Genomic DNA, 21755 nt, shown 5'->3' on the forward strand with positions numbered 1-21755 from the left:
GCATTTACTACCCCTAACCCAAATCCCTGTGCCTTGTCAATTCTTCACAAACTCATTGTTTCTTTGTCAGAAGGTTTAAAATCTTCCTGCTTTGGTCATGTCCCTGGGTCTTCACTCCCTTGTGAAGTGAAGGCCTCCCATGTACATGTAAAAATTCAATAATGTGTCTACACTTTTCTCCTGTTACCCTGTCTTAAGTCAGTTTAATCCTCAGAATCAGCCAGAGACCCAAAGAGGGCAAGGAGAATTGTTCTCTCCCCTGCGCGATCTAATCCTACCCGGATTTGTTCAGCCTTCCATAGGTGATCAAACCAAAGCAAGCTGGCGCATTTTGACAGAGTAAGGAATTCCAGGGTTTCATTCCTGAAAGCGTCCCAGCGTCCCTCTGGGTGTGTCTGGGGAGAGCAGACCAGGCCAGGTGCACCCTGGCTCTGGGCCGTGAGAAGTCACTCACACATTTCAGCATTTCCCTGCAAATCCGGAGCTGGAGGAGGGATACAGCCAGTGGCCTCTGAAAATTCAAGACACGCCTGACCCACTTGTTTTCAACCCAGTTCTGAATCTTGAGGTTAGAACTTGACTTAGGTGACCGCAACGGCCACTAGCTGGCCTTCATGCCAGCTGCCAGCGTTCCTCTTTTCCTCCATCGAGGATGGAGAGGACCAAAGCCAGCCACCCAAACCTCTTCGCCTTCCATCAGTGACTGCATTATCACCTTATCGCCTCCCTACCTCTAGCTATGTTCATTAGAACCCTCTAGAAAAAAAAAAATTCTTTTTAAAGAAAGCTCTACCAATCCATAAAAGTTTAGGAAGCCCCGACGAGAATAGCAGGCACAGTGTCTGGCCAACGTGAAGTGCTCAAATATGTGTTTAACAAGTGAAACAGATGACACATATACCAGCTGCTCATACTTTTCCCCACCAGCAGGCCTCCAGCTCACTCCGGATTAGTCCTCACCCGGCGGCAGAGCAAGCTCGGCAGCAGAGGGGGAGGTGAGCCAAACCTCCTCAGGGCTCTGTCTCTGCGTCTCCCCTGCTTCTCTGGTCCCTGCCACCTCCTGGGTCCCGCCCCACAGGCCTCCCTCAACCTCCATGGACTCTCCCAAGGTTTATGCAGATGTAGGACCCAGCACCTCATCCTGTGCATTCTAGAACCCTACCTGGCTCATCCTCGATTGCTCAGAATGCTCTGCTTTGCTAGTACCCCCCCCCCGCCCCCACCACCACCACCACCCCTGCCAATCTACTCAGTTTCCTCTGGACCCCAACCTCTCCCAGCCCTGAAGTCCAGATTGAACCCAGGCATCTCGACACAGCCTGTGCCTGCACAGAGCATTGGCACAGCAACGTCTGCGAGGGCATTTGTGATATCTTGTAAGATGGGCTCGGCTCTCCTTTCCGGATGTACCTATTATAGTTATTATGAATCATTAACTAAAACTCCTGACGAGCTGGCCCCACCCGCCAGCCCGCCCCCTTCCTTTCTCAGGCCCTCCAGGGCTCCAGGCTAGTGCTCACTTCTTTCTTCTTCCAGCCCCGGCTGTTTGGATCTCCGGCTTCCTCTGCACTAAGATTATTATAATTGCTGAACTGCTGTAAGACATTCAGATGTACCTGACAAGATGCAGACTCTCTGAGGATTCATTTTTCCTTAGCTGGGTTTATTAATAGGTGCAGGTTTGACGTTACCTGAAATGAGCTTTTTTTTTTTTTTTTTTTTAACTGCACAAAGAAACGTTCGTTTTTGTTCCTCGCGGAAGGAAGTAGGGCAAATATCAAGGCCCAATGTTTTGCCCTTCATCAAAAAAAATTCTTTTAGACACTGACTCAGAGCCTCTTAAGTAGACCAGAATTCATCCCCACAGTCAGGCCTAGAGAGGAAAAGTGCTAGTGAGGGAGAGCAAGGATAACTCAAAGCACGCAGAAGGGCCAAATTTGGCTTGATGTCCTCATTAAAAAAAAAAATGACCCCCATGGGAGTTTTGTCTGAATTTGGGCGGTAGGAGAGAAGCCAGTTCTGGTGAATACATTAGCAATTTTTTAAAAAATTGTTTAGCAAACATGTTGAAAGCAACATGCCAGTCAAAGCTCAGACTCAAATGATTTTCCTCGCCGACATATGGCATTGACTTAATGGGACAAATGAGATAAATAATATAATCATAGTGGATTCCATGTGTTTATAATTGTGCCTTTGATCTATACAGTGTGAAGTGCTTTGCCAACATCAGCTCACTGATCTTCCCCGCCACCTTCTGTGACATGTATGGGGCTGCTTTTATCCCCCTCGCTTCACTGAGACGCTAAGAAGTAGAATGTCTAAAGTCATCAGCTTGTAATGATGAAGCTAAGAAAAGATCCTGCCACCCGTGAGTCCTGCCTAATTCAGTTTCCTGGCTATTAAGACTCGGCCTCTTCACCAGGGATTCAATAAGCAGCTTAGCTCCTGGCTTCTGCTTCTCTCCAAACAAATGGCTGCAGGTACAGGCAGGGGGTATGTGAAAACTTCACTCTGATCTGACATTAATTTTAATGCACCGCATCACATTTTTTGGTTCCTTTCCTCCACCGTTCAGCATTATCAGTCAGCTTCTTCAATGCCCAAGAAAGAGACTGGGGTAGTGCCCCCCCACCTGTGTGCATATAATTATGCTTTTTTTTTTCTTTTCTTTTCTTTTTGTTTTTTGGTATGTTCTCTGGAGTCTCTATGAAAACAGAAGCTGCTCAAATATAGGAAAATCATAAAAAGCAGACAGTAATTGCATAGAGGTGTGCCTTTATATTAATAGTGGTGAGCTCACTAGAAAGAGGCTGCTGTAGGGTTGGACTGGCTAAGTTTCTTTGGTGACGTTCCAACAGAGGCCATAAAGGCAGCCAAACACAGCATGTTCTGTTCAGTCAAGGATTCTAAATATGCAAATGTTGCTCATCAGAATAAGCTCAGATACCTCAAATTTTCTATTTCTTCATTTTTCTCTGAAAGCTTTCTTTCAAGTTCTGCTTTAGCTTCCAAGAGTTCAAGCTGGAAGCGAAGAATCTTGCTTTCATTACGTTCCAGAGCTCCCTGAAATACATAAATTAAAAGTACTAAGTTAAGTCTACTTTTTGAATGCAAAAAAAAATTTTTTTTTTTTTAAGTGATGTATGTCACTACTGTAAGCTCTCTTTGGAGTTGCCGGAAGAGCTCCAAGTTCAAATCAGGTCCCTGAAGATTGGAACAGGATGAGAGACAAGTGACTGCTTTTGTTTGTCATGTCACTCACAGCTTTGACATTCCTAGGGCTCTCGCCTGTAGTTCAGGAACTAGAATTCTAACACATTTTTTTAAAATAGAGAATTTCAATCTTGTCTGTGACTATATTTAAACCTTTTAATTTATTACTCTTGACTTCGTTTAATGTAGTTCATCTTCAGGATGAATCAATAAAGGGATCAAAGGTAGGATAAGGAAGGTGGTAACTCCTCCTTGGGATCTTTAATTCTGGACATCATGGAGGAATAGAGAAAAAGTTGAAAGCATTCAGAGAGCAGGAAACAGGCTAGTGTCCAAATATTGTCAGAGGAAGAACAATAAAGGAATTTAGGATGTACTTGACACATAATACTCGGTGTGAGCCATCATCACCATAATTATTACTACTACTTCAGATAGCTTGCTTTGACAGCTAAGGAAGTCTCCTGCCCCTCTGAGTATTTAAATCTAGGCAAGGCAATTACTGCCAGGGATGTTCTAAAGGTGATTCAAGTTTAAAAGTATAGCTTTGATTAAATCTTTAAAGCCTGTTCCAAAGACACAATTTATATAGAAGTAGAAACAAACAGACGAAATATTTGGACGATGCTACGGAAGATGTTCCTAAAGGGCACAAGGTGTGACCACAATCTACTGGGCAGTTACCAATTGGCAGATCGTCCTGAGGGCAGGAATAATCCTTATAGCCTTTTCTGGGGGTGTGCTTACTTACCACGTACAACCAAAAGTGAAAAAGTAAAAACTGCGTAGCAATTTCAAGATAAAAATAGGAAAGACGTTAGGAATTTTAATATGTCTTAAGGCCTTGCTGCTGTTCCCTCAACACTACCTTCAATATAAAAGAAAATAAATCAAAAAAACCCAAACAAAGCCCAATGCTTGGAGAGCAATTTCCTGCAAGGAAACGGTGCCCTTCCTTCAGGGGAAACTGTCACCTCTCACCCTCTGGAATCCACAGAGAAAGTGAATCTTTGGAGAAGGCGACCCGGGATAATTTGAGTTTTGTGGCTTCAAAAATAATGTGATAAAGTTTCTCATAAAGGCTCACCCAGGAAAACAAATAACCCAATTTTACAAATACATGTCCAAGTTGATGAAGTATTTATGGATGCAGCAAAGGACAAAACTTGGGAGATGTAAATAGAATATAATGCCATCTAGTGGTAGTCACTGGTAGCAGGGCCACCGCCTGCCTTTCACCTGCGATGGGCTAAGTCAAAACCCGAAATGTCTTTGTTATATGGGACCCCAATTGTGCCCGCCCCATCGGATCTCTCACTGGCTCGTCATAGTGCTTGGAATTTCTACCATAAATATTACTTCTTTAGGTTAGGGTGGTGGCTTTAGAAAGTCCCGAACCAGGATGGCCAGAGGACCCAAGGGAGCAGGTAAATGAAACAAAGCTCACCAACTTTACAAGGTTACCAGCCTTGCTAGGGGACACACCACCACGCTACCAACTGAAAGGGTTCTATATAAAACGTAGAAGACCTCAGAAAGGCAATTATGCATAAAAAGGTGAGACTTGACAACTCCATATGCAGGACACTATGGACACGGCTTCCGTCTGGCAGGTTTCTTACAGAAACATAGTGATAAGATGCACTTAACAGACATTGCTTGGCATGGAGCAGTCCTTTGAGGTCTAAATTTTCCATGATCATACCTTCCAGAAAGATCTGTTTAAGATGGACTGCTTTGCCTTTTAAAAATCATTTTTGTGGCACGCCTGGGTGGCTTGGTTAAGTGTCCGCCTTTGGCTCAGGTCACAATCTCAGGGTCCTGGGATTGAACCCCACAGTGGGCTCCCTGCTCAGTGGGGAGTCTGCTTCTCCCAATTCCCCACTGCTTGTGCTCTCTCTTCTCAAATAAATAAATAAAATAAAATAAAAAAACATTTTCTCAGTTGGAGGGTGAGTGATGGGATCTGCATTTTAAGTACTAGGTGCTTAGTCTAAGGGAGAGTCAAGCAGATGAAATTCAGCCACAAGAAAAGAGGCTTTGCAGGGTGTGTTAACTGCTTAGTGAACGTGATGGATGACTCCTTTTAGCTCACTCTCTTTGGCAAAAAGTCTTCTCAGTGGCTCTTTCAATCACTAGCACACACCCAGGGATGAGGTCAGAGATTGTTCCTGAACTTTTAATCCATAACACTCAAAATGCTCCTGTCAAACAGTCTGTACAAAGATAAGCTTTTAGGACAAATGTTTGAAAGCATCACTTTGAATCTCATTTTTAAAACTAAACGGTTTGTGTTTTGTTTTGTATTGGATTTTTTGGGGGAAAAAAAGTGGTTTCACGGATTTTTTTTTTTTTTTAAGATTTTATTTGAGAGAGAGTGTGCACACTGGAGATAGAGCAAGCACGAGTAGGGAGAGAGCAAGGAGGCTCTGAGCCCACAAGTGGGCTGCTGAGCTAGGAGCCTGATGTGGGGCTTGATCCCAGGACCCCAAGATCGTGACCTGAGCCAAAGGCAGATGCTTAACCAACTGAGTCACCCAGGCATCCCTCACTGCCTCTTTTTTAAAGAGAGGAGGTGGTAGAGGATATTTAACCATTCAGCACTCAGCAGATGTTTGTTGAACCGCTACTACACACCAGGCAACGTTCTAGACGAGTGCCTCTCAACTGTTGGTGTGAATATGAACCACCAAAGGATCTTGTTAAAGTGCAGATTCTGGTTCAAGAGAGCTGGGGAGAAGGCTGAGTCTGAATTTCTAACAAGCTCCAGGGCGATACAGCTCCAAGCAGCTGATCCGTGGGCCACATTTTGAATAGTGAGAGTCTAGGCCCTGAGGATAAATTGATGACCAAGATAGACACGGTCCCTTTATTCATTGCGCTTGGTAGATTTGTCATCCTGATTGCTTATCCTGCCCTCTGAGCCTCCATTTCTTCATCTGTGAAATGGGGCAATAGTTGGTAGGGTGATGACATAATGCGTATCAACCATTGGGCATGGTCCCTGGCATCGAGTCAACACTTGAAGAAGCACCATTTGGTTGCTGCTCCTGCTGCTGCTATTATTACTAGAATGTAGACTTTCTGCTCTGTCACAAGGACAAAAACCTTCCCAGCTCCCTGGAGGTAATACCTCTGCTTCTTCCAGTGCCACTTGGACTTGAGTCTTCTCTTGTTCAATCTGTTTCTTGACCTTTTCCATTTCACTCAGGTTCCTCTTTCCTTCTCTTACCTGATTTGTCAGATTGGAAATCTCTTCTGGAGAAGGAAGAAAAGCAGGTTAGTGAAAGGAACCAGCCTCAGACCCATGATATGGGGTACAGCAGACTGTTCCCCTGAGACCGTGGTCATGCCATCCTTGGAAACGTGATGGCAAGGCCACCAATGGCACATAGGGGACCCTTGTCTGAATGCAAAAAAAGTCCCTCTTTCTTCAATATATCCTTTTGCCACCTGCCAGAAAGCTGTCCACCACAACTGGAGAGGACGGTGCTTCTCAGAGTCCTCTCTGAGGACTGCGCTGCACAACCTCTAAGACTTTACATGGTGGGCCTGCTTGTCGGAGCCCTGCCAGATTGCACCTGGTGGTGCCGAGACATATACCTGGGCCCCCCGCCCCCACTTCTGGTGTAAGTGCTTAGCTGTTGACACCAGTGGCTGCTTTGTGTCAGCCACTCAACACCACTCACCATTGCCACGGGAACTTAAAGCAGAAGCGTGTCACTGCCTGCCAGAAGCTGATGTGTGAGCCCAGATCAACCCTAGAATCCAAAGGAGGTCAATGGAGGAGGAGGGTTTGTGGCTAGCCTCTCATGAACACAAGTCTGATGGAATAAGGCCACCAGAGTGACAAAACCTCCACCAATCAACACTGTTATCGTCAGTTCTGCTCCTTCCTGAAGGAAGCCTCTAGGAACTAAGAGGTGTGGGGTAGGGCCAAGTGGCTCTGGGCATTACCCACCGTCCAGAGGTGGGTGGAAGGAGCTCAAGAGCTTGCTGCTCCTCTGGTTCTGAGCTCCCTGGCTACGATGTGATACGACAAGAGTTTTGAAAAGTTACAAAACCAAATCCTCTAGATGACAACCTTTATGTAGTGAATCCTTCTCTTAGAAGCTCTCTCCAGAAGAAAACTTGGGGCAGTAGTTCCCCACTCAGGATCACTTGGAGAACTTTTGAAAAAGATTCCTGCCCAAGCCCCAACCTAGACCAAGTGTGATCTCCAGACCAGCAGCTCTGGCCTCAAGGGCAATCTGTTGGAAATGCAAATTCTCAGACTCCGCCCTAGACCCGAGGGACTCTGGGGATCTGGCCCAGCCAACCATTTGAACAAGCCCTCCAGGCGGTTTGGATGCAGCTGAAGTTTTCTGACCACCGTTACAGCACCTTTCACCTGCCCAAGCTCACTGATTATGGGCTATGTGGGCCAACAGAGAAGCCAGATTCATGTACGTCTCCATCAGTAACGAGCTTGCTCCTGGGGCATCTCAGGGCTTGAATGCACATCACTGATGGTGCTGGTGTAGGCTGGCAGCCTCCCTGAAGGGCTGTTTGGCAGTGTCTCAAAATTTAGAAATCTATTCCTTTAGCCCAGCAGTTCCTTTTTGAGGAATCTACCCCTACTGAGGAATCTACAAATCTGAAACGTTATTATGTGTCCACAAATACATGCACAGAGTGTATAGTATAGGATTATTAATTGTGAAAAATCCTACCTAAACTACATAGAGTCTAGTTACATAAGTGTTGATCATCCCTATTACAAAACACTACGCAACTATCAACAATCACGTGTGAGGTCTCCACGTACAGACATGCAAGGAGAATCACGAGGCACGTGGAAGGTAGATGGCCGGTAGGTAAGTGTGTGTGGGCTGGAGACAAGCCGGCTGGGCTTAGATCTCCGATCTGCTTCCGATCAACTCTGAATTCGGACAACTTGGGAATCTTACACGACTTAATATAATCTGCATTTTACAGACAAAGACACTGACACATAAGACTGCTCTGAGAATTAAATAAGGAATGGTTATATATACGACAGAGCCTGGCGCGTCACGTAGGCTACAGAGATATTTGTTAAGTCAGAAAATATATTGATGGATGAAAAAAATAAAAGGTGTGGAATCCTGAGCCGTCTGAGTAATACATGCATGAACGTATGCATGGGAAATCTCGGGAAGGCTGTGGATGATCAAGAAAATTCTTAATAGTGGCCTTCTTGACACAGTGAACCTGCGGCTAAGGTAGGAAAGTGGTTTTATTTTTAGAACTTGATAAAAATAATAGCTGTGGTTTTAAAAAAAGAGTATTAAAAATGGAAAAGTTGAGACCCAAGTGGGGCCAGGACCATGCTGAGGTGCCTGCCGACAGCAGACAGCCTTGCCCTTGCAGCCGGGGCCTCCCCCTGCACCTCCTTGCTCCTGCTCTGGCTCCAAGCCCGGCTCCGAGTACCTTGGAGCTGCTTGTTCGCCGTCTGGAGGGTCTCCCGGCTCGCGCTGCTCTCCTCGTAGGCCTGCCTGAGCTCCAGGAGCTCGGCGCTGAGGGCCCGGGCCTCCCTCCGAGAGGCCTCCAGCATGGCCTGTGACTCCTCCTGCTGCTGCCTCCAGTCGTCGAGGCACCTGTCAAAGTGCTGCTGCTTCCGGCCCAGCACAGCTGCGGAGGAGCGGGCCTTCCCGAGGTCACACAGGGTGTCCCCCAGCTCCAGCTGCAGTCGGTGCCTGGCCCTCTCCAGGGAGGCGTTTCTGGCGTTTGCCACCCCCATGGCTTCAGCGGCCTCCTGCAACCTGCTTGCCAGCTTCTTCCTGAGAAGGGGAGACCCGAACAAATGGCAAGAGGCCGCAACCCTCAGAGAGCTCACCCAGCTTGTCTTGGATTAAGACAAGGGGACGAAACAGGGTGGCCCCCTGAGGTTGGCCTAATGGCACCAAGCCAAAGAGCTCACGCCACCCGGATGGCTGCTGACCACCATGACCACCATCGTCCGGCTTGTGTGCCCACGTACGCTTCGTTTCCACTGCCCTTTGCCAACCTGATTGGCCTTGGAACTCAGGGGTCTCCACTCCTGTAAATCTTTGCTTAACCATAAACCTTCTTTAAGCCATACAGACCTTAGTGATGACTCCATTAAGAAACTGGAGAACGAGGAAGGTTATACCCAACATCCCCCCAACAGTGAGCGGCTGTTAAAAGTTCGTAGGCACATCTAGTCTTGAAAGATCTCCTTGCTTACACTGCTTCCAAGGAACATTCTTTGGTTCTCTCCTGCTCATTCTCTCTCCTCCTTAGTGTGTGGCTCCTAAACATGCCAAAATTCTGTCTTTTCTCTGAATTTCTTCTCCACCTCAGCTGCTCTTCTCAAATTTATATACTCAAATCCATCCCCTTGTTATGCTCACTTCGCAGGTCCCAGTGCTCTCGGGGTGAGGGTTCGGGGGACTCTAGCCCCCCCGTAGTCCCTCCAGCATCCTCTCAGGTGGAGTGGTTTATTAAAGTGCTTCCTCCACCGCCCCCACAATGCAGTGGTCCGAGGCTTTCTAATGGATGAAATGTGTTCTCTTGCTCACATCTCCTGCAGGGACGCTGGCAGCCCCATTCTTACCCATTCATTACACTTCTTAGATGAAAGGTACCGTGTGTACCCAACCTCTTTCTGATCTACTATTATTAAACAGAAAAAGGTCCTCAGGAATGAACATGTGCCACACAAGTAGCCCCTCAGACCAACGTGGTCATAAAGCCCCTTTTTGGTGGAATCCTGCAAAAACCAATCTACGCTCAGCATCCAGGAGGGACCTAATCCCCAACAACTACTCCTTGTCCACTGGCCTTCTAAGCATAGTAACTTCACATCTTTGCTTTGTTTTTCTTAAATGTTAAGAAGGGATCTCTTTTTCTTTAAAGCCTTATTAATTTGAGAGAGAGAGAGAGAGACTGTGTGTGTGTGAGTGGGGGGAGGGGCAGGGGCAGAGGTGGAGAAAGAGCATCTCCAGCAGACTCCCCGCTGAGTGCAGAGCCTGATTCCCACATGCCTGAGATAATGACCTGAGCTGAAACCAAGAGTCGGACATTTAACTGACTGTGACACCCAGGTGCCCCAAGAAGAGATACCATATAGTGACTGTTGTTAACAATCCGTCTTGTATATTTGAAAGTTGCTGTGAGAGTAGAGCCTTAATGGTCTCACCATAGGGACAATAAATGATAATTACATAGGGTGGAGGATGTGTTAAGTAACCACATTGGGGTAAAGACTTCGCAATACGTACATACATCAAATCATCACATTGTGTACCCTAAACATATTGAATGGTATACAGGAGCTTGGGGCCTGGATGAACCTAGACTTGGTCCCAGCATGAGCATGTCAGTGTCTATATATGTATATAGATATACCTATATCTATATCTATACACACAAATATCAATTAAAACTCAATAAAGCTGGAGAAAAAAGGAAATTCTGATGCTTTACCCCACCTAAAACTGGGGTCTTGTAAAATAATTACATGTATTTTAGCTACTTAGAAATACTCAATTGGTACCAGAAAAGAAGGATTTTACTTTGGGCAACCAATTGTCTGAGGGACAAAGGGGTTTCACCAGGACATGGGGCTATCAGTGCTAAAATCAACCAGGCCCACAACGGCAATTTTGCCGTCAGGCAAAATGAACAAATTGGTCACCCTCATTTCACTGACGTCATCTACATTTCATACCAACTACCATTTGTTCCCCAATTTGCCAACCCCAGCTTCTTACTCAGTACTAGAATCTGTAAGATGTGGAAGATTAAGAAACCAAATCCCTATTCTTGGGGAATGTGAAATTCAGAAACAGTCAACTGGGTCTCAGGTGAGCTTGATTCAGCTAAACCAACTCATTCTATGAAGCCAATTAAAAAAAATAGAATCCTAGATTTTTTTTTTTTTTTTGTAGTTCTGCCTCTCTGGGGTAATTTAGAAAGAAAATATAATATAGGCAATGTTTTATTTATTTGATATTTAAGTTTGGGGGCACCTGGGTACCTTAGTTGGTTAAGCAACTGACTCTTGATTTTGGCTCAGGTCATGATCTCAGGATCATGAGATCGAGTCCTGAATAGGGCTCTGCTGAGTGTGGAGCTGCTTAGGAGTCTCTCTCTCCCTCTGCCCATCCTCCCTTACCCCCTCATTTCTCACACACCAGCTCTCTCTCTCTCTCTCTCTCTCTCTCTCTCTCAAAAAAAAAAAAAAAAAGTTGGAAGCAGAAGAAGTATTGAGATATCATCATGTTGTCCATTATTTCTCTTTAGTTGTCATGTACTACAGGACAACAATCTGTTAGCTCAACAAATCCACGTGGTCATAAGCAGTCTGTATGCTTTCCCTCTTTTTTAACCCTCCCGAAGAAACCTCCAAATGCTGCGACTGGTAGGTACTTTCACCAGCATTCTTCTACCATAAAAAAAAAAAAAAAAAAAAATTTCTGACTTTAGAAGCAAATGCCCTATTTCTAATATGCGGAGCCATTTCAGTTCAGAGCCCCACTTTTCTGTGGTCAGTGTTTTTCAAACATCCACTGCAGGTATTCTTAGTATCCATCATCCCAAAGCCCTTTTTAAGTTACTGTGGCTTCAGAGATGGATCACTTGGTACCCCTCCAGGGACAGGACACAGCGACTGTTGAACAAGTGCACAGCCATGTCTCTCAAAGATTGAGGTGGAGAACTGAAAAACAATATTTTTGGTTGAAGCTAAAGAGAACTGGATTGATCTGCCCTGAGTTTTGCTAAGTTGCCAAGCCAGGGACATATTCTTTTCAGTAAACCTTTAATGACTATAAAGCTGGGGTTGGTCTGACACTTTCTCTCAAATTTACACAGTCCTTTGACCTCTGAACAAAATGCTTCAGTTCTACACCCTTGAACCAGGTCTTGATTCATCTAGGCCCCAAGCTCCTATAGTTCCTGAGAAGGACTTCTAAAGCCTTTATGTAGTGTTGGCTGTAAAACTGATATTCTAACCTTAGAGGTGGTCTGAGGGTGACTTCTTTTCAAAGAAACTTTTGGCCCTGAAGGCATATGAGGACAGATCCTGATATGTTTCCAGCCATCCCTGTCCATCTTCACAGACCACTTTGTAGTCTGCAAGTTGTAGACCAGAGACATAATTGACTTTAATGTACAGGGACGTGTACACACATGAACTCAATTATTTTGATGTTCCAAATGAAATATAAGATTTTAAGCACTAGCCCATTTTCAAGTCATGTCTTCCATGAAGACTTGCCTTGAACCCTAGAAAGAGCCTCCTTTCTTTCACCAGGACTTCTTTATAGTCTTTAGTACTTTGTATTCTGTTATTTTTTAGCCCTGCTAAAGCACGTGCTCCTTGCCAGCAGTGGCTATTTCAGCTTTGGTCTCGGCCTTATTCACACACTTGGTAAGGATCTGTTAAGTGGCTATAGCAGGCCTTGAAGACACAGTCACTATCCTCACCCTCTGCCTCTGGGGTGGGGACAACCTTGCCCCACTCACTTGGCATCCTCCAAGTCCTCAGTCCTCTGGGTGATGTCATCTGCGTACTTCATTCTCCACTGCACCATTTCACTGTTGCCTTTGGAGAGAGCCCGGAGCAGCTCAGCCTTAGCCTCTTGTTCTTCCTCATACTGCTCTTGTAGAAGGTCATGGTCATGCTTGGCTGACTGCAGGGCCTGGGCCAGGGCACTCTGTGACTTAACAGACACAACACACATTAAAAAGGGGCACTGCTACCATTAACAACGAAGGGCTTGGAGGTGACATTTTTTTTTTTTTTTTTTTAGATAAGGTTAATAACAACCTGCCACAAATTCAAGCTGAACCTGAATCTAGTAAGATAATACCAGGGAAAGAATTTGGGATGAGAAAGGATCGAGTATCTAATTGCTGCCATTACAACAGGGAATAATGTTCTATTTAGGGAAATGCTCACCTGACTTTGTGGGCTTCAGCAATAGGCAGGTCTGGGGAGTTCTGGAAATAGTGGAGAATGCAAAGGTAGCAAGAACATTCCCTATCATTTAGGTAGTAAGATTTATAGTTAGCACTATCTAATATTCAGATCTGATCTGGTCTAGCTTTTCATTCGTTGATGAAAAAAAAATCTTTTATTTCATGTGCAAATCTCTGAAAACTCTTATCACTTTGAAACAGCACTATACAATAGAACGTTCTACAGATGAAAATATTTTAGGGGCACCTGGGGGTGCAGTTGGTTAACTGTCCAACTTTTGGTTTCTGCTCAGGTCATGATCTCAGGGTCATGATCAGGTCCTCTGCTCAGTATGGAATCTGCTGGAGATTCTTTCTTCTTCTCCCTCTGCTTCTCCCACTTGTGTTCTCTCTCTCTGTCTCCCTCTCTCAAATAAATAAATAAATCTTTATTAAAAAATGTTTTATATGAACACCATCCAATATGGTAACCATAGCCACAGGTAGCTATTGAACACTCAAAATGTGCTTAGAACACTGTGTGGTCAAAACTGAATTTTAGTTTTAATTTATGTAACTTAAAATTCAGATAGCCACCTGCAGTGGAGTAGGAGCTACTGTACTTTTTAGACAGCAGAGCCGAGTTCAGTAAGCATTTCTGTCACTTATGTGACAGTCTGGTTAACCTAGAGGCATCATTCCTATAAGATAACCTAGCCTAGTGGGAAGAACCTAGTCTAGTAGAGCCTGTGCCAGTCCTCATGAGTCCTTTCCGTAAATTAGAAAAAAGTATCTTCTCAGTCCTTGGATGCAGCTCTGAGCGCACAAGGCTTGGTTACTGGCAGCCTCAGCCAGAACCCCCTTGGGCAGTGAAGGAGGAGCTATAATACACAGTGACCCTGAGAAGGGCGCAGGCTTTGAAATCCAATAAAATTGGCTTTAAATTGTGACCCTAACCCTCTTATATATTTATTGAGCACCTGTTCAAGGCATTAGTGTTTACAGAAGTGAGTGAGATGAAGATAAAGTCTTTGCCCTAAGGAGCTATAAAGGAGTGAGAAGATACACAAAACGAACATATAAACAAATTATTTTTTTTTAATGCTGACAGCAGTAAGGAGCTAAAACAGAGTGGCGATGAAGGATGTTTGACTCTCTCGTCACTGCCCAAGGGCCTTGGGGAAGGCCTGTACACAGTGGAAACAGCAGCTATAAAGTCCTATGGCAGGAGAAAGGGTAGCTTGTGTAAGAGTCAGAAAGGAGGCCCGGGTGGCTGGATGGGAGGAAATGAGTGAAGCAGATGTAGGACGTCAGAGCACAGTAGGAGGCTGGAGCCAGAGCAAAAGGGCCTCTGAGGCCAGCTGGAGGCCACTGGGAAGTCAGCCAGAGAGGTCTTCTAAAATCCACATGGAGTCATCTCACTACCGGCATCAATTCCTTCATGCTCTACTACTAGCTGTTTGTCCTTGGGCGTGTTATTTTTCTTCTCAGAGCCTTGGTTTCTCCATATAAAAAGATATAATCCTACCCGTTTCCTAGGACTTACATGAAGATTGAGATAACATGAGAGAAATATCTAGCAGAATGTCTGATACACAAACCATGGCAGTGCTTTACAAATACATATATAATATAGAAAATAAGGAGAGTGGAGAGAATGAAATAAAATATTTAAGAACAGAAGTCTACAGTCTCATGACCTCCATCTCAGGGTAGACGCCTTTGCAGGAGGATCATGTACAAGTGAGGCACTGTGGGGGTTACTAACAAGGTGCCTTGAAGATGAATGAAGAATTAACTTGAACTACCAGAGCTCAAAGAATTTCTCTCTCGTGTTAGTCACTATGCTTTCACCTTTAGAGCCACTTCCACTGGGGTCACCTGCTAGCAACATTATATATCCTCTTGGGGAGAAGTGACCAATATGTAGAAGTTATTGACAACTTAAAAGTAATATTGAACGAAGCCAGCCGCAATTATTTCCTTCTGGTCTTTTGTTTAATTCCACTTCTTGGTACAATTCAGAATCAAAGATCCATAAAGAACCTTGCTGACTTCCTGTTCAAGTAATAATGTAAAATGGAAATCCACAGTTTGCTTGCTCTATCTAAATCTGACAAACTAGGCAAGCAATTTGAACCACTGATCAAGGTCCTTTCCTGCACATACAAGGTGCACCATGTTCTTTTTCCCGTAACTTCTGGAGCACTTTCCTCTCTTTTATATGAGAAGATATTAAGGCTGACCCATCAAGCACTTTTTTTCTTTTTTCTTTACACATACAGTCAAGCCACTAGTGAGAAATAACAGATGCATTACTTTGGATTCCTCTTCCAGTTGCCCTTTCAGTTCTTCTATCTGCCGAGTGAAGTTACTCCTTTCCCTGGAAAGTTGGTTTATCAGAGCTTCTTTTTCTTCCAGCCTCCTTAGGAGCTCACCTATAGAGAGATTTCACAGAGTGAATTAATCACGGCCTCCTTCATCTAACTGCCTCCTCATATAACTTGTTCACTTGAAGGGCAACCACAATGATTCCTACCCACATATTTTTAATATTTAGAAAGCATCTGAAAGCCCAGGTATCAGCATAACCATGGCAATGACCTGTTTCAAGACTCACAAAAAATCCCTAATAAAGAACTGATTTTAGCATTAAGTTTGGGTCCATAACAGGGAGTATTAGCTATCAGATACTGAGACTCTTCTGTGAAGTAGGTAATACTATCCAGCTTAATACTCACTACTCTTCAAACATGCTGGTATTATACTACCCACTTTACAGAGGGGGAAACAGAGCCTTATGCATGACTGAGACATAAATATGCATAGCTAGAAACTGGTAGAGGTAGATTCAAATTAAGTTTTTAACCCTGAAGAGCACAGTCTTTAATGCTATGCTCCCTTGTTTATGTGGCTCCACCAATTTCCAGCTATATAATTTTTAGGTAATCACTACTTCTTTGCCTCTTTTGTAGAATGAGGATAACAATAAAAAGTTGTCAGGGAGCCTGGGTGGCTCAGTCGATTAGGCATTTGACTCTTGGTTTTGGCTTAGGTCATGATCTCAAGGTTGTGAGATTGAGCCCTGTGTTGGGCTCTGTGCTCAGACTCTGCTTTAGATTCTCTCTCTCTTCTTTCTTCTTCTCCCTCTGCCTCCCCCCTGCTCACAGACATTCTCTCTAAAATAAATAAATATCTGGGCAGCCTGGGTGGCTCAGCGGTTCAGTGCTGCCTTCAGCCCAAGGTGTGATCCTGGAGACCCAGGATCAAGTCTCACGTCGGGTTCCCTGCATGGAGCCTGCTTCTCCCTCTGCCTGTGTCTCTGCCCCACCCCACCCCCCTCTCTTTCTGTCTCTCATGAATAAATAAAATCTTAAAAAAATAAAATAAATAAAAATCTTAAAAAAATTGTTAATGGAAATTAAATGACCATGTTTTGTGACTAATGTGTTTTCACTAATGTGAATGTGTTTTGTATACTAACTGCTAAATAAATAATAGAAATAGTCATTAAACAGTGGAGGAGGTGACCCTGATGGGGGGAATTCCATTATATTGCAGTCTACCCTCTCTCTCTCTTGCTGATGATAGGACAGAAATGTCTTTGTTATTAGCAGTGGTACCAAATGCTGAGCCAATCCTGGGCAGAAACAGTTGCTTCTGTATTTTAATTAGCACAACACTAAAAGGCCACAATATTTATGAGCCCCACATCTCTTGCTATAAATAAGTCCTAAAAGTCTTAGCATTATAATGCTTCCTTATGTTTGGGCCAAAGCAGAAAATCTCAAACGTTTTGGTCTCAGGAATACTTTATATGCTTAAAATTTATTGGGGGTCCCAAAGAGATTTTGTTTACATGGGTTTTATTTTGAATAGAGTATTTGAAATTAAAAGGGAAATTTAAAATTTGTATTAATTCATTTTCAAATGATAATAAAAATCTTGGTGTGTTAACATGTTTACATAAATAATTTTAAGAGGAAAAACTATTTTCCAAAACTCCAAAAAAGTTAATGAGAAAAATGACATTATTGTACATTTTTAAAAATCTCTGGCTTACTAAAAGCTAGATTTTCATGTTTGCCTCCAAATGCAATCTATTGTAATACACTGTTTCTTTGAAGTATGTGAAGAAAATCTAGCCTGTCACAGATAACGCTGGAAAAGGGAGATTTATTTTCATAGTCTTCTCAGATAATTGTGACCGTTACTTAATACTACAACAAAATTCAGCAAATAGACATTTGTCAAGGATTAGTTGCAATATGTTCCTCTGTTCCATTAAAATCCCTGAGCCTATCTTAAACTTTGAATGGATCTTTCACCCACACATGACTGTATAACATCATGCAGTGGTGATTTGAAAAATAAGTGTTCACTGAATTATACAGATCTTCCAAAATGTTGACACTTTCCATTATATAATATTAAAAAAAGCATGTTTGTTAACGTCCACTACTGATCTCATCAGAAAAGTCTTCAAGAATTGAGAGCATCAGGCTCATGATGGCATGTACACATTTTCCAAAATCTGATTTTTGCTGAAAAGCTCCAGTTTTATTATTGGCAACAAATAATGTCAGTTGTTTTCCTTGAAGCGACAGGCTCACTTTGTTCACTTTTGAGAAAATATCTGCCAAATACCTGAGTCAGAATAAACATTGTTTGTCAATTGTCTTTTTAAGTATATAGGATGCTCCCTGAGAAAACCTGCTGGCTCAGCTCAGGACTTAATCACACATCACACTTCAGAGGGGAGGTGGGTGGGGGTGGGCAAATTAGGTGAAGGGGATTAAGAGCACACTATTGTGATGAGCACTGAGAAATGTATGGAATCGTTCAATCACTATATCGTATACCTGAAACTAATATAACACTGGAATTAAAATTTTTAAACTTCATAAAAACATAGAAGTGTTTTATGTATACTTCTTGTTTTGTCCTAGAGAATATTAAAAAGAAAAAAAAGAATATTAAAAAGATACATATTTGGGGTGAAGATGTAATACAATTAATTTTTACTGCTTCATTAAGGACATTTTTACTTGAAAAAAAAACTGACCTTTTTTTCTTCAAACTCTGAGTGCGTATCAGTGAATATGATTACTAGTACAGTGTGGTGCCACTACCTTGATGCATGATGAGGTTCTAGAAGTTTTAATCATCACTGCTTTTGCAGCATCAATATAAATCGCAAAAGAACTTAGAAAGCAATCACTTTAACCTAGGCCCCCTAGAAGGGTCCTGATGATCACCAGCGCTCTGTGGACCAAACTGAAAATCTCTGAGTGACAACATCATATTGAAAAGGAGTCTGAAGAAATGCCAGTCCACTAGGGGGTTGAGACTGACATATCACGTATCTTACAGAACAAGTACTCGTTTAACATGGCTTAATTGATCACGTCTACCACTGGTCGGCTTTGAAAGCAGAGTGTGATATGTTTGATAGGGCAGGGCATGAGACTAGTGGTAGTGGCAAAAAAGCAGCAAAAAATCTGGAGCATAGACCCAGTGAGGTGAGGGGAGGTTTGGATAGGTATATACTTAAATTTTAATTCACACAAAGCCAAAAGGTAAAAATAAGAATTAAAGGAAGAAAAGGTCCTCTATCCTGAGCAGAATTATCACCTCACACCCACTTTCACTTCACTCACTTACCCACTAATTTCCTCATCAAAAAAGTGAGTGGAAAATTAATGCCAATAACTAGGGGGAGGTAGGCAGTGCCTATCACAATTTTGTACAGCACATCATTCAGGACCCAATATAAGGGTATTCTTCAGTCTTATCACTGGACTGCGGAGTCCACAGACCACATCCTAAATGGCAGAGGTCAAATTGGGGGCTTTGTAACAAGGCCAAGTGTTATACACCCTTCCCCCACTACAGGGTCCCATTCAGTGTCTCTGCTAGAACCAAAACTACTTTCTTCTGGGTTTCTAGGTTTATAGTTTTGCAGCCTATTTTAATTTAGCTTTAATTCAAGATATAGCATCTAGAAACAGGTACCCATTAGCAGAAGAATGTGATATAGTCCAAGTGGTCTTTATTCTCTTTTTAAAGTGTGTGCATCTGGGCATCAAGAATATTGTTTATTTTCATTGATCCCAGAATTTGGTCTCTGGAAATATATTCCTAAAAATAATTCTAATTACAGAGAAACATCTAGCCACATACTTTTCATAGCAGAGAAACAAGACAAGTTACAAGACAAGGTTAAGTAAACTATAGTTCCTCTACTTGATGGATTAGAAGCAACCATTACAAACGACTAAATCTGCAAGATACAAAAAACAAAAACAAAACAAAACAAAAAAACTACAAACTTATGACAAATTGAAAAAGAAAAAACTCAACTAAATTGTCACAATGTAAAAGACTGGGGGAAAAATAACCCACAAAACACACCAAAAAACCCCCCCTATCAATAGAAGCTGATAGCAGAGAGTAACCATGGGACATTTTTCTACTTTTTATTTATCAAATGTTTGTGCAGCACCAAAAAGTGACAGGCATTGTTCTAGATGATGGACATACATCGATGAATAAAACAAAGCTTACATGAAACTTACATTCTTGCAGATGGAGATAGAAAAATAAGCACATTTATCATTTCAAGTATGTAGTTTGTTTGAAGGTATTAAATACTATTAAAAAAAGGAGCAAAGAGAGAAAATGGGTTGAGAACAGTCAAATGTCGCCTTCTCAACAAGGCCTACACTGACCTCCCCCAGATATCTGTTTGATTAACCCTCATCTCCAAGTCTCTGGAGAATTATTAGAGTATTCCAGGCAGAGGAAAAAGCTAGGGCAAGACCCTAGGATGCAAGTGTGCCTGGTGTGTTAAAAACATAGTCAAGGCAGAATGAGAGAAGGGGAAAGTAGTAGAAGAGGTCAGAGAGATAATGAGGGACCCAATTACGTGGCCTTTGTAGGCCACTGTACAGACAATGGCTTTTACTAAGTGTAAAAAAAAAGTATGGGTTTATTATTGAAAATTAGAAAAAAATGCCTGTTTCAATGAGGTCGACATTATAAAAAGCCATGTCTTACAGGCTGTGTGGACAGCCCTGCCATCCTTTGATCTTGACAGTTGCTTCATCCAACTGTATATTGCATTTCTCCTTCCTGAAGGAGAGCTGGGCAGAGCTCCCAAAGCAGCACAGAGGTAACCCTCACTAGACCAGAGCATATCTGCGGACAAGGTTAAATCAGAGGCTGCATTCCTCCCCTAGAATCTCTAAATGCTCACTCAGTTTCAGTGACTGATTGATCATCTCAGTTGTCCCTCCACCAGGCTGCTGGGACTGAGACTCACTCACAGCGAAGCAGCACATTCACTTACCATTCTCACTCCATAACTTTGTCTTCTGTGCTTTCAGGTCATTTGCCAACTGAGTCACTTCATCTAGTTTTCCATTTGCTTCATTCAGGCGCTCTTCATACAGACTACAGAGCTTCTCAGAGTTAGCCTATGAGTTGAGAATGAAGGGTTGGACAGGGGTCATAGAGTCCATGATGAATTAATTAGCTGCATAAGAAAGGGAGGTGTGGCTCCTGGGACCCTTGTGCTCTCCTCTGCTCTGAAAGACCACAGCTAACATTTTGGAAACTGTATCTTCTAATTTCAGCAAACACTATAAATTCAAGTTCTGGGCCTTTAAGGGGCCCAAACTTCTTAGGCTATAGGTGTCATATAGGAACCCAACTCTCTGGGTATTGGGACACTCCAGAATTCTTTGTTCTTCTGAAGAAGGGAAATGCCAAATACTGATGAAGTACATAATCACTTCCTGACATTATATTATATATTTAACCATTTTTTTCTCTCACTAGAATAGGTTTCATGAAAGTAGAGATGCTGTTTGATCATGGATAACCCCTCAGTGCCTAGAATAGTGTCGAGCACATTCAAGAAGCTCAATAAACAACTGGTGACGTTCAGAGGAGGGAGGAACAGGGGAAGAAGAAGGGAAATCCAAAGGGCTGACCAAACAGTATAGGAGAAAGTAGATAGACCTGAGCTTAATAATGGACATTTGAACTGTCAAGGCAACTACATCCTCTGGGTCACTAAGGCTGCAGGCTCGAGGTAACCCTCTTGGGTTAACACTTCATTTCAAAACTCCAATTTCTCAGAATGGGCTGTTTGTGCTTAGAGAAAAGGATATGCCGTTCGGCCTTTGTATTTCTACCTAAGTAACCAATCTAACCATAAGATTTCTGCCACATTCTGGAAACTAATGCTAGTGACTTTGAGACTCAAGATTCTTAAACAGGGGACGCCTGGGTGGCTCAGTGGTTGAGCATCTGCCTTTGGGTCAGGGCGTGATCCTGGGGTCCTGGGATTGAGTCCCGTATGAGGCTCCTCGTGAGGACCCTCTGCCTGTGTCTCTGCCTCTGTGTGTCTCTCATGAATAAATGAATAAAATCTTTAAAAAAACCAGATTCTTAAATAGGATAAAGAGCTGCCTGATGCAAAATTGTTGTATCCCCCTTTATCTAGCTGTAATTTGCATCCTTCTTATTAATATGGTCAGAAATAACATTGATGGTTCCATAGTTGCATAGTCCTATAGGTAGCT

At 43.1% G+C, this 21755-nt stretch overlaps 1 protein-coding gene across 1 annotated transcript in view; it reads right to left on the reverse strand.

Annotated features, from left to right (window-relative positions):
* MYH15 (myosin heavy chain 15) overlaps positions 1-21755 on the reverse strand; it is a 149467-nt gene that overhangs the window by 41901 nt on the left and 85811 nt on the right. Inside the window, 6 exon segments of the mRNA XM_049105298.1 lie at positions 2951-3066; positions 6350-6474; positions 8668-9017; positions 12730-12926; positions 15484-15602; positions 20516-20642. Of these exon segments, the coding sequence (XP_048961255.1) occupies positions 2951-3066; positions 6350-6474; positions 8668-9017; positions 12730-12926; positions 15484-15602; positions 20516-20642 (1034 nt within the window).

The sequence above is a fragment of the Canis lupus genome, chromosome 33, assembly GCF_003254725.2.
Source record: "Canis lupus dingo isolate Sandy chromosome 33, ASM325472v2, whole genome shotgun sequence".
NCBI classification, from domain to species: Eukaryota; Metazoa; Chordata; class Mammalia; order Carnivora; family Canidae; genus Canis; species Canis lupus.